At 37.6% G+C, this 12,964-nt stretch overlaps 1 protein-coding gene across 1 annotated transcript in view; it reads right to left on the bottom strand.

Moving 5' to 3' along the window:
- Nucleotides 1–12,964, bottom strand: part of LOC119415217 (collagen alpha-1(XI) chain) — a 90,797-nt gene that overhangs the window by 42,461 nt on the left and 35,372 nt on the right. Inside the window, exons 12-31 of the mRNA XM_037682375.1 lie at nt 12,437–12,511; nt 11,950–12,033; nt 10,727–10,783; nt 10,506–10,559; nt 10,367–10,420; nt 9,908–9,961; nt 9,711–9,764; nt 7,946–7,999; nt 7,801–7,845; nt 6,045–6,098; nt 5,898–5,942; nt 4,844–4,897; nt 3,860–3,904; nt 3,554–3,607; nt 3,421–3,465; nt 2,893–2,946; nt 2,760–2,804; nt 1,866–1,919; nt 1,668–1,775; nt 625–678 (exon numbers count right to left, since the gene is read on the bottom strand). Coding sequence (XP_037538303.1) covers nt 625–678; nt 1,668–1,775; nt 1,866–1,919; nt 2,760–2,804; nt 2,893–2,946; nt 3,421–3,465; nt 3,554–3,607; nt 3,860–3,904; nt 4,844–4,897; nt 5,898–5,942; nt 6,045–6,098; nt 7,801–7,845; nt 7,946–7,999; nt 9,711–9,764; nt 9,908–9,961; nt 10,367–10,420; nt 10,506–10,559; nt 10,727–10,783; nt 11,950–12,033; nt 12,437–12,511 — 1,143 coding nt within the window. The remainder of the gene's footprint in view (nt 1–624; nt 679–1,667; nt 1,776–1,865; nt 1,920–2,759; nt 2,805–2,892; nt 2,947–3,420; nt 3,466–3,553; nt 3,608–3,859; nt 3,905–4,843; nt 4,898–5,897; nt 5,943–6,044; nt 6,099–7,800; nt 7,846–7,945; nt 8,000–9,710; nt 9,765–9,907; nt 9,962–10,366; nt 10,421–10,505; nt 10,560–10,726; nt 10,784–11,949; nt 12,034–12,436; nt 12,512–12,964) is intronic.

The following is a 12,964-nucleotide window of genomic DNA, read 5'->3' as shown; positions in this document are numbered from 1 at the left end:
TTCATCCTGCTCATGTTGATGCTCTTGTTTTCTTACAAGTAAACCAGAATCGAAAACCAAAAACTGTAAGCGATGAGACTATTGACAGCGAGTGAACTTTATTTAATCCACTGGTGGATAAAATAAAATAAAAATAAAAACAGGGGGGCTGCTTGTATTTTAGTTTTTTATGTGCAGCCCTTCTGGGTGGAGTTTGTATGTTCTCTCCGTACATGCGTGGGTTTTCTCCGGGTACTCCGGTTTCCTCCCACAGACCAAAAACATGCATGTTAGGCTGATTGGTAACTCTAAATTGTCCCTAGGTGTGAGTGAGACTGAATGGTTGTTTGTCTCGTTTGTCTCGTTTGTCTCTATGTGTCCCTGTGATGGACTGGAGACCTGTCCAGGGTGTACCCCGCCCCTCGCACAGTGATTGCTGGACATGGGCACCGGCGACCCCCGTGACCCAAAATGGAAGAAGCGGGTAAAGATAATGGATGGATGGATAATAAATTATGCTTTTTTTTTGCAAATATGATAACGTCTTGATGACATCACAGCGACTTGTCAACTCGACTTTTATCATGTTGAAGTCAATTAAACAAAAATAGATAAAGTCGTGCAACCCCTACTCTCTTTACACACCTTAGGGCCTTGTCTTCCAGGGTAGCCAGGCAATCCAGGGACACCGAGTTTACCCTAAAAGAAACACAAACATCATAAAGACACTTGAAAACATCTGATAGTGACAAATGAGACGTTAGTAGAGATCCATTTTAAATTCACAGTGGTATAACTAAAAACTATAAACTTATTTAACCATAATGTTTGTCTTCATTTGTCAATTATTTGACAGCAAGTGTGCCAGCATGCTTTTTTAATTTTAACTAAATGGTAGTAATATCTATTATTTTATAGAGTTTATGGATATATTAGTGACATGAAATCAAATGTAATTGCTGACACTTTTAAACTCAATTCAATCAAATACTTTGATTTTTTATTCACTACTTTCAGTAAGATTTAAATACATCTGTTGTAGTTAAACAACAACAACAACAACAACAACAACAACAACAACAAACACTTTCACTTTAAGGCTGAGATAGCTTTAAGTATTATGCCAAGGGAATCTACATGGAATTAATTAATTTCATTTTGACGACACATGAAATCTCTATAAATAAAGTTCAAATCTTTAGCTAAATCAACTGAATGACCTCCAACTAGTTAACCGTTCATTCTTTTTGTGACTGTTATATCACATTTTCATGACTAAACAGGTTCTTTTATGTTCGATTAGATAAACCAGAAGAAAACAATATATCAAAGAAAGCTGAACTGCAAAATTGATAAAGTACAATCGTTGTTTTGATGAAAGTCAAAGTTTTTAACCTTATAAAATGCATACGGACAACAAATGTCTTCTAAAAATAACTAAGTTCAGGGCTTGATTGTAAAACGTCACCATTAAAGTCCAATAACACTGTGCCTGTTTTAGAGCTGAAGGAACAGACAATTGGGTGTTAAAGAACTTAACACCTCTGTCACATATATCAATCAATTAAAGTGCAAATATTTCATTTTTTATTTTATTTGTGCATAAATGGTTGTTTAAAATTAATCTATGGTGGAATTTAAACAGAAAAAAGATGGGAGAGTTTTGGTCTAGGTAGTTGATAATTTACCTTTTCTCCAGCTAAACCCAAGGGACCCGGCTCTCCACCTGGTCCTGATTTCCCCTTGGGACCTTCAGGGCCATCCTCTCCTCTTGGCCCTAGCACGCCGTTTTCACCCTGATGGGAGAAAAATAAAAATTGTGACCGTTTCATTTCAGCCACACACTCTGCAAATGCACATATCAGTTTCCTCTTTAGAGACTTTACCTTGTCACCCTTGATGCCCATGTCACCTTTGAACCCAGGAAATCCATCTTCTCCCTGAAAGTAAAAGTGTTAGTAAAGATTTGAAGGACTGAGAGACAAAACCTGTGAATTTCAGAAACAGATTTCAGAACTTGTGTATTAAACTAACAAACTGACACTGGCTTTTTCAGTCAGTCTGTCACTATTTTAAACGTGTTTTCATAAATAATAAGACGTATCAATGACAGGATATTGTTGGAAATTTAACATATAAATCTGAGTAGATGATTAAAAATACAAATATACTGTGGAGTGTAGAGAAGGATTCATACTGCCACCTACTGGACGTTTGAGCAAAACTTCAATTCAAACAATTCAGAAATTATTTTAAAAAAAAGTTTTTGTTGTCTAGTTTACTCTGCTGACATCTAGTGGTACAAACTGAGAATGCAGCTTTAATTTGTTATTGCTTCATGAAAATGAGCTGCTCTGCATTTTTTTCCACATTTATAAAAATCACCAAACAAGTAAAAAAAAAATCACAATAAACTGTACATTTTTTTTGCAAACTCTTTTTCTTCAGTGTATCGAAGTATCAAAGTAGACTTCCAGTGTTTTAAACTTATCGATGCTGAACGTCAGTGTCCTCATATCTGAATGTAAAATCTGCACAGATCTTAAAAAAAGTACATCTATAAAACTGTCTCTGAAAAAAAAAAAAATCAATTTTAGTTCAATGTTTCACACTCCATTACAACTCAGTGGCACGGACATTTTACTGCCAGCCTGATGGGCCTTTAAGAGTGTTTCCACTTCAGTCAAGCATAATTTGACAGAGATTTACTACTCGGATGGGTCCATTTTTAGAAGACGGACATCTGTCAGCCATTTTGAGGAGGCTAGAGAGATGTTTACCTTTTCTCCTTTGTCACCCTTAAGGCCTCGGATCCCCTCAGCACCCTATGAGATCAAGAAAACAGAATTAAACACAAGAAATATGGAACTTTATTGCAGCAGAGCATCATTTTAGGGCCATTAAGGAGCTTACTTTTACACCACGAGGACCTGGATAGCCAATAGAACCCATTGGACCAGGAAAACCCTATAAAAAAATTTAAAAAAATTAGAAGTGTAAGCTTATTTCTGTCTCTGTTGATTTCTTTCCAACGTCTTAAGATAACTCACATTCTTATTTTCACTTGTATTGTTGGGATAAATTTACGAGATCATCGTTCCAAGAACTGGGAGCACTTAAGGTGCTGTATGTATGAATATTTGAACATTTTCATCCAATCATAGCAAAAGCTAAATATGTGAAAACATAATTTTCTTTATGCTGGTGCCATGTTTACCACCCAGAACAAAGTTGTTTGTCGTCAGCCAACATGTTTAGGTGAAGACAATCTTCTCCCACTTGGTTGCCAATAAGTCCGTAATTTGTGTGGTAATTTAAAACCTTGACCCAGACCCACAGTTTGTTTGCTGCGCCACTCTTGATGAATCATTAAGAACATCTGCGATTAAAGTCTTCAGTGTAAAATCCCGACTAACAAAAAAATTAATAAAATCAACTTACAACAGTTCCTTTCTCTCCGGCTGGACCCTCTTTTCCAGGATGACCCTATAAAAGTAAATGGTACCAGCTGAATACTAGATTGTTGGATTCATTCTTTGGATATAACATGAAAAGACGTCACGGTGCCACTTACAGGAGGGCCATCAGCACCAGCAAGTCCAGCTAGACCTTGTTTCCCTTGAGGTCCCTATAAAGAAGGCGCAATAATTTTACACAAGCAGCAAAACGAAATGAAACAAAAAGAAAATCTCTAAAATGAGACAAAGTATTAGCGTTTGTAAAGTGTGTTTTCTGACGTCTGCTTCCAGAGAAGTTCGGTAAATGCTCAAAACTCAGCCACAGATCTGCAGAATCAATTATGAGCTCTGCAGCGAAGCATGCACTTATCAGCGTAGCAGATTTGTGGAGAGGTACTAAAAGGATTTTTTTCGCTACTTACTTTTTCACCAGGAGGCCCAATTGGACCTTGAGGACCGATAAGACCCTGAGAGACAAAAGAAACAAATATTATGATGGCACAGACATGCATTAAGTTAAAGAACACAATAAATGAGTTCTTTTTAAACTGTTTTTGCGTTTTGTTGCAAAGTGTAAATGAATTGTTCCAAATAGCTTCGTTAGATGTGTTTATATAGGTTTGCTGTTTTATTTAATTCAGTCTGCACTCCTGAAAGATCTCATGCTAGATCAGCTTGTGAAAAATAAAAATCAAAGAGGGATCCAGTGCATTTACTGCAATGCAATTAAATGTCTTAAAAAATACAGAAACTGACTTTTTGATTCCACCTGTGTAGCATCAGTTCATGTTCCTGGTAATGACTCGCAGCTTTACGACACAGCTCTGTTCACACTGCAGAGCTGAACATCTGACCTGGCTGTGCTCACTCATCTCCTGCTACAATATCACGTTCACTGTTTTATATTAAAACTGACTCAAAATACAGAACGTTTTGTTCCCGACTGGATATTATAATAAGGTTAGGTGCTATTATATTATATGTGCAGAATGCGAAGAATGTCTGCTGGTTTTTGTAGTTTTGAATAAAAAAAAAAAAGAAAAATACCGGCTAACACTTGAAATGTTTTTGTTCTTGGTGAACGTTTTGGGACATAATTGCAGGAGATAGGGAAATAAAGGGCAAATAGGATAAAGGAAAAGAAAGGAGAGGAAAAGGAAACTATGTCCAGAGGTTTGATTTAGAAAACAGAATTAAAAGAGATCATTCAGGATTATACGACTCCCTGTTGCTCAGTCCAAACGGGAAAGTTAAAACAGAATGAAAAGGACAGACAGGCATGGAGCAGAGAGGAAAGGAGAAGGCAAATTGAAAATGCATACAGAGGGAAACAAAAAAGACAAAGTGATAAAAAAAGAAGAAGTATAGAAGCATATATACATCGATAATAAGAAAAACAGCATTACATGTGAACCAGGTAGGCCCTGTTGCCCAGGAGGCCCCGGCTCTCCTTGTGGACCCTGGACAGATAAAAGAAACCACAAAAAGTACTTTTATTTCAAACAATTCAGTTTTTTTACAGTTATTTTTACTGAACTAATAGCAGCTTCACAACGTCACTAATACACAACCATTCTGGGAATGAAACTAAATAAGGGCACGTTTAATTTATAGAGGTACAAGCAGGAGTGAACCCTGCAAAACCAGGGGGAGTGGGAAGTATGAAGACTTGGTCTGGCATCTCTGCTGACATTTAATCAGCAGGGATCCATTTGTTGGAAGCCACACACACACACACTACACAAAGACACACTCAGAAAAACACAAATATCCTTTTCTCAGACATGACATGCTGTTACATAAGGACGCTGGCTAAAAAAAAAACATTGAGAGAACTTCCACTCCAGCTGTTACAAAATAAAAATCTCTGAAGAGAAATTTAGTATCGTTGACAGTGACTAAATATATTGTTGGTAAATATACTTTTTAATCTAGTAAAGGTTGTGTATAAATCCTCTATAAATTAAATTTAATGTGTATAAATCTTCTATAAATGAATCTCCAACATTTGACGATTGCATGAAATACACGCTTTTAAACCCTGAAGAAGCCCTACAAGCATCAATAATACTTGATCTTTAGAAAATGTTAAGATCATTAAATTTTAATAGCATGAATGGGATTTAAATGTTTATTTTGCTAAGTGATTCAGTGATCATAACAGCTACAATCTCCCTTATTGAAATGCAAAGCTTATTAAAATATCGCACTAAGCCAAGAGAAAAACAAGATGACACCATAGCCACACATTTACTGTAAAACCTTTTTTTTTTTTTTTTTAGAATAAAGTGTAAAACAGTTGAGCTACGAGCTCCACCCTGTCATGCTCCACTGCAGTTAGAGGTCACCGACCTGCAATGAGGCGAGCCCTGATAACAGGCGAGTAGCTTGCAGTAGGTGGTCCCTACAAATCTGATTTCTACTCTCCTTTAAAATAAATAAAACACAAATAAATCTGACCATGTTTCCTTTGGGACCAGACTGTCCATCAAGTCCAGTAAGACCCTAAAGAGAACAGAACAGAAGCTGTCAGTGAAACTTCGTCAAGCAAAAAGCACATTATGTGAAGGATAAGGGTTGAGTTTAATAGAAGAAAGAAATAGTTACAGGTGGTCCTGGAGTGCCAGGAGACCCTCTGGGGCCAAGCAAACCTCTAGGACCCTGTTATCAAAGAGAAAAAAAGTTAAAGCAGATTAAGATTACACCTAAAAACAACAATAATTCGTTATAAAGTGTCACTGTTCATGAACCGCATTGCCATAAAACACGGCATGTAACGTTTTTCAGTAATTGTCCTGAGTATGTAAAATACAGACCCCATGAGGTCATGGCAGGGTTCGCAGCATTTCATGTAAACACAATTCCCAGAGTTTTCCTAGAGTAAATCCTGAAATTCCAGATGTTTCAGTCGTACGAAATGCTCAAAACTTGGTCTCTTAGGTGGCGAGCAGAGCTACGTTTAGGTGACACGAAGTATGCTGCAGCCAATGCTACATGTGTACGGTAATAATTGCTAATAATTAAATATATTATATAACACCAGATACTAAAAAGCCACCACAGCCAATTGGTAAGCATCAGAATCAGAGAATCAGAATAAGCTTTACTATCATTGCACCGAAGTACAGTGAGATTATGTTCATACAGTCGTTTGAAATTTGGTTGGCATGTACGTTGCTGCTGCTCCTGAGGGGTGGCCTCTGATAATTTTAGATAGAAAAGGGGAAAAGGCCACGAGGAAAGAATAGTGGTGTTACAAAAAAAGATCTCTTCACAGTTTGTCCTTATCAGGACTTGATTTAAGACATCAAAAAACTCAATCAGCAAGCACATTTATAGACACATTACAAATGCATTTGATGACAAGACGGTGAGATTTGTCCATGAAGCACTTCCAGGTAGTGCCATAGTCCTGATACGATGTTGGTGTCAACCGGTACAGCTCTGATAAGCATTCACAGAAGTTCTTGGGGGGAGGGGGGTTGCGATAGAGCAGAACATTCTTAGTTTACACATATCCCAGGAGAAGTTTGATAAGTCGGCCTGCTTTGAGACCAAATGGGGGAGTCAGATTCAGATAAGCCACAGTTGTTGATTTTTTTATTTTATTTTTTTCAGGCAGACTGTTATTTCTTGTCAGCCTTGAGTTCTGCTGGTACTTTTGATACATACATGTATGTATACTATAGAGTCTGAACATGGACTCAGTAATACTAGAATACTAGCATCAATACATGTACACAATCAAAATATCAAAAAGATTAACTTGGAACCAGCAGATCAGTGTTATTTTCTGAGTTTTCCCTGTATGGACAAGGTAAAACTCATTTTCCAGATTTTCCCTGATTTCCAGAGTTGCTGGGAGCCCTGTATGATCCTCAAGCATAAAACGTGCATAAAAACCATTCCTTTTCTCAACTTCTTCAGATATGCACTTAAGGTCAGTAAAAGTACTTTGCTGTTTTAACTAACAGACAGCGTGTGATGAAATCCTGTGCAACCGTTCTTATAAATGGACAACGCTGCATTGGGTTAAAAAAAAAAGGGAGCAAACTTTTTCCCATGCAGCTCTATGGTCCATTTGAAAGGCACTTGGCAGCGAAAGAATCATTCTCACAGATAGTCACAAAACAACATGTTTCTATTTTTTCATGTGTAATGCAAAATTGTTGTTTCGTGGCACGGTCAAGATTAGAAAACCAACGGTCCCTGCAGACGGGCTTGCTTTTACCGTTGCATGATAGCAAGCCCATTTGGAAAAACGAATACCAAGAAAAACGTAGGCAGTAAATGACTAAATCTAATTTAAGCATCAGGTTACCACCCTTCCTCACAGTTGTCCTGAATTACTAAATATACTCACACTGTCTCCTGCCAAACCTCTCTGTCCAACCTGGCCATCTTCACCCTTTGATTAGGCAAAAAGAAACATGTTATTATGAATGTAGAATCATTTTACAGACATCTGAAGGTGATGCAGGACAAATGGGAACTAATACTCCACTTACTCTTGGGCCATCCTCTCCTGGAGACCCTGGAGGGCCGGTGGAGCCCTGTTCTCCCTGGAAAACACCACAGCAGAGAAATATTAGTAAGATTTAAAAGAGATGTCACAGCACAATCTGCATGCTTGATTGTTGCAGCTAAGGAAACAAATCTAAATGTGCATTTTCTTAAAAAAAGTCATGTGGGTCAGACATTGCGAAAATTGATGGTTCACGGAAAGAAACAAAAACAAACAAAACCCTGACTTTCATGTAAAGTAGGCATGTCAGCACAGTTGGTGTGGACCTACAATATATGAGCTTCACTATTCTCAGTGCCTATAAGAACAGGCGTACCTCTGTAATTATCCAGAACAGGACAGAGTTTAAAATCCTGTCTAAAAATGCCCCTCTGTGATTTTTCTGCCTGTTTTTGGCTTGTCTGTGTACGACCAGAATCCACAAACACTAAACTTGTTCATTTGTCTTAAGGCCTGTTTAAAGACTGCCTGATGTGTTTTTTGAGTTGATAACCACCTCTTTAAACTGAGCCAAATAAAAAATAAAAAAATCACATCAAGCACAATTTTATCAAACTGCCTTGCATTAGATAAATGTCAGGCTTTTAGGCATAGAACTTTTAAATGTGACTTAACACAAATAACCTTGAGGCGAAACTTCAAGATTTACTTAACAAAACCAAAATGAAGAAAATAAAGATGCTGACATGGCAACAACATTAAAAACCAGGGGAGACACGGAGTACACACATGAGAGAACCAGAATGGGCATTGAAGCACATTTGCCAGACTTTAGGTAAGGTGAAAACTGGGAGCCTAAAGGGCCCTGCATACTCCATCCGAAGCAGCGAAGTCGTCTCTCATTGAGGTAGCTGAATGACGAAAACCACGCCATTTTGTTCCCAGAGCAGCTTCGCCCACCCCTCCTTGACACAAGGCCCAGGCCAAACGTTTTCTCACAGGCGTATGCGCAAAGTTTTGTTTGATTAATCAGAAGGTTATGAGCGTGCTCGTCGATGCAGAAATGCACTTCGACATTCAGCTGTACGACTAAAAATACACTCTGTATTAGTCAAAGGGCCATAAACTCATGGATGGAGATTGTGCAGACAGAGTCTGTCTGCTGAAAAGTGTGGCCCTTTCTTCATGATAGATTTGTGGTTAAACAGCGAATGGAGGGACAGAGTGGAGACTCTGGTGGGAAGAAATCCTCAAGGTGATGTATACGGCAGCGGCAGGGGTTTCCCAGAACCCAGAAACTGCATCTGTGTCTCATGGACTATGAAAGGTGTGTGTGAAAACTAACATCCCACAACCACGTGATCGCGTGTCAATTGCTTGGCTTCGGCTGGAGTATGCCCTTAAATAGACTGAGACTGATGAGAAAATTGGAGACTTCTGAGGTAATGACAACAGGGAGCAGGTGTAAGTGGGTGGGGCAGAGGGCTGATATGAAACAAGTACTGTGAGTGGCAATAAAGCACAGGGAGGCACAAGAAAGAAGCTGAAGACAAAGAAAATACAGAAACAGCATAAAAAATGTAAAAATGAACTTCAAAAGGGAAAAATAAACACTAAAACATCTGGATCATCATGACAGAGAGGTGGACTGATCTTTGCTTCTGCTCTTTGCTTGTTCAGCAATCACTGAGATCAATGAATAATTGAGCCAAAAAAATGAACGACCTGATCTTATGTTTGAAAACTCTTTATTTGCCCAACAGCCTTGAACATTCACCAAACTCCAAATTTTCCTTCTACGAACTTACCCTGTGACCCTTTTCTCCTGGAAGACCAGGGAGACCGTCAAAACCTCGGTCGCCCTGAAGCAAACAAAAAAGGCAACAAAACAAATAAACGTTATCAATGATTGTGCCACATATTCAAACACACTGACGATCAGATATTGCTCAAAGCACTGAACATGTTTTTTTTTTAACATTGAGGAAAAAAAACAGCGCTTTACCTTGCCCCCTGCCTCTCCTGGCATTCCTCGTGCTCCATCAGCTCCGTTGCGACCCTACAGAGAACAGGTCATGAGGTGTAACAATTACATTTAAAAAATAATGTCTTGTCTATGAGGCCTGATAGAAAATAATAGAGGGAAAATATGTTATTTTTGCCTTATTTACAGTTGAATAAACATGACTTCATGCATTTAAAAACACACAAACTCAAACATTGGATGCAGCTGAATCATTTGAAATAAGGTCATGCTTAAAACCAAACAGACTTTCCTATTCAGGCGCTGATTTAGCTGCTTTTAGTGGTGTTTTTTTTTAGTTTTATGCTTTTAAAATATTCTTAAATTTGCACACATCCTTGAGGTGCAATACACGGCTGTTTCAGAGAATAATAATAATAATACATTATTTTAATGCATACAGAGTTCATTGCATTCAGCTTAATTTGAAGGAACACTTACCCTCTTTCCTGCTTTCCCTGGTAGACCTGTTGGACCTTGAAGACCTCTGGGTCCCTAGAGAAAATTGGAAAGGTCTCAATTCTAAGTTGAAAAGTGCAGATGAGAACAAAATGAAAAGGAAATAGAAAGCTCTTCTTACCTGTGGCCCAGAATCCCCACTGTCACCTTTGAGGCCAGGAGCCCCAGGAGGCCCCTAATTAAAAATAAATAAATAAATAAATAAACACAAACAAGCTTGATGGATAAATGTGTCTTCAATTAAGCCAGATATTAAATTATTTTACACTTGAAACTTTTTATAGAACAAGACGTGATGCAAATCCCAACAGTATAAACGTAAATGATGTAAAAAGTACTCACCACAGGACCGGATCTTCCTGTCAAACCTGCAGGCCCAGGAGAACCTCTCATTGTTAGCTGTGGATCAGACAGAAACAGCCTATAAATTTCCAGTCACTAAGTTAGGAGACACTACAGCAGATTCACATGAGTTACACACCATTTAAAGGGAAATACTGTAAATCCTAGAATATTTCTAACACAAAAGTTTGGGGTAATGTATTTTTGCAGTGGTACTGCAGTTAAAATGAACATCATGAAGTCCTTTCTTTTTACAGTTTACTAAAGTACAATAACTTAAGCTTTAAAGTATTCTGCTTTTTGTTGCAAGCCATAAAAATATGGATTTTTTTTTTAAATTTTGGTTTATTATTACATTTTTCAGTTTCGTTAATCTCAAGACCTTGTGAAATTGGTCATTACACTGTAAGGGCATTGCAAATAAATAAATACATACAATTTAAAAAAAATATATAAACTAAGAACAAAGTTAGCAGTTAGCCTTTTTGAAGCATGGTAATTTACACTTTACTTTGTTTACCACTCTAGTCTTGTTAACCACATTGTGGAAAAGCTAAAAAGGATTTTTGGCATTTATATCTAGTCTGACTACTTAATGATAAACATTTCTATCCAACAGTGCTTGTTCCAGTGCCCAAGCACAGATACCGGTAAATAAAACTATATTTTCATGAAAATGTCACTTTTTTATTTTCTACTTGGTTAATCTTTTGCATGACAGTTTTGGTATTGAAAGGTGATAAAAGCTTAGAAATTGCTTTTGGCAGCTTCATAGTATTCTAAATATGTAAACATTTGGAATTTGTGCAGCTCTTGATGAGTTCCATGTGTTAACAATGGATCACAATAAAACCAAAAGCACCAGAATTCTACTTTTTCCAGCCGTCCTCACAGATGTGAGAAACCCCGAGAGGGTGTGAACATCTGCGGCAGCTCTGCAGACACTCCAGCTCGAATCAAGTTCATATTGTGCCATTTAGGTAATTTACAAGAAGCCTCGTGGGGCTCATTAACAGTGGATTCTCTATCATTGTTTACTTGAGACTGTGAAGAGTTTTCCAAAAATTATTTCTATAAGAATAGTCACAAAGTATATAGCAGTCCTAAAAAACTAAAACCAAAATTTTGTGCCTTAATAGCATCCGTATAGAGTTAAATTGCAGCTGGAATACAATGAAACCATAAAATTGTAATTAAGGGTGAAAATAATCATCAGCACTTACTCTAGCTTGAGAGAGGATGGCTTGAGCCTGAGCTTCTTGGGCTGTTACCACAGGTCCCTTATGTGCCTCACCGCCAGCACGGAACTGTCAACCAAAAATATATTTATATATATAAATATAAATATAAAGCACAATTAAAAATGAATTGACTTGCTTTGCTTTTATAACGGTCACCCCTGGTAAGTGTTGTCAAATTTTCCTTGTGATCGGACCGACTCGTAAACCTCCCCCATCCTTCTTAAACCAAAGCGCATACATCCTCTCACACAAATATGTGTCAAACTCTCCGTCACTGGTTCCACTCCATTGAACTGCCTGACATTTACAAGGTAAGTGATTTGTAGCCCATAGAAAATAAGGTTGCAATCCTTGGCCTACTGTTGATGCAATGTGGCACAATTTACTCACTGAAGTGAGTTTATGGGCTAACTCCTGTGATGTAGGATGTGCAGGAAAACTAGCTAAAGTGGAAAGTAGCAGGACTTACTGGGAGCATCAGAATGGTACCTGGAGGCCCAGGGACTCCGTCTGAGCCAGGAATACCAGGACGCCCCGGAGGACCCTGTGAAAAGAAAGGAGGATAAAAAAGCTATTTACTCTTAAAGAACAAATCATTAATTTCTCATTTTGTACATGAAACCAGATAAAATCGTAATAATGCTAATGCTACTCAAAAGTACACAAAGACAATAAAAAACTTCCTTCTAATCATCGTTATTATGATTCTGGAAAAAAACGCTGATACTATTGCCAAAAATAATACTAAGTGTACATGCTAATACATTTCAACTGTTCAGAAGCTTTTTATCTTTGTTTTCCTTGAGATGAAAATTTGATTTTGACAATTCTATAAAATTATTTTGCGTCACCGAAACTAAATAATGGCTTCAGCAGCAACAGTGGAGAACAAAGAACTAGAGCAGTTTTGTTTTTTTCTAGAAAACTTTTTACAACAATGTTTCAAAGTAAAAGTTACTTTTGTCATAGTCTAAATAATTACTCTTTTAGCGTGAGC

Source organism: Nematolebias whitei, chromosome 9, assembly GCF_014905685.2.
Source record: "Nematolebias whitei isolate Nwh7 chromosome 9, NemWhi1, whole genome shotgun sequence".
NCBI lineage: Eukaryota > Metazoa > Chordata > Actinopteri > Cyprinodontiformes > Rivulidae > Nematolebias > Nematolebias whitei.
The sequence above is the reverse complement of the archived record's forward strand: the minus strand, read 5'-3'. Positions and strand labels throughout refer to the sequence as shown.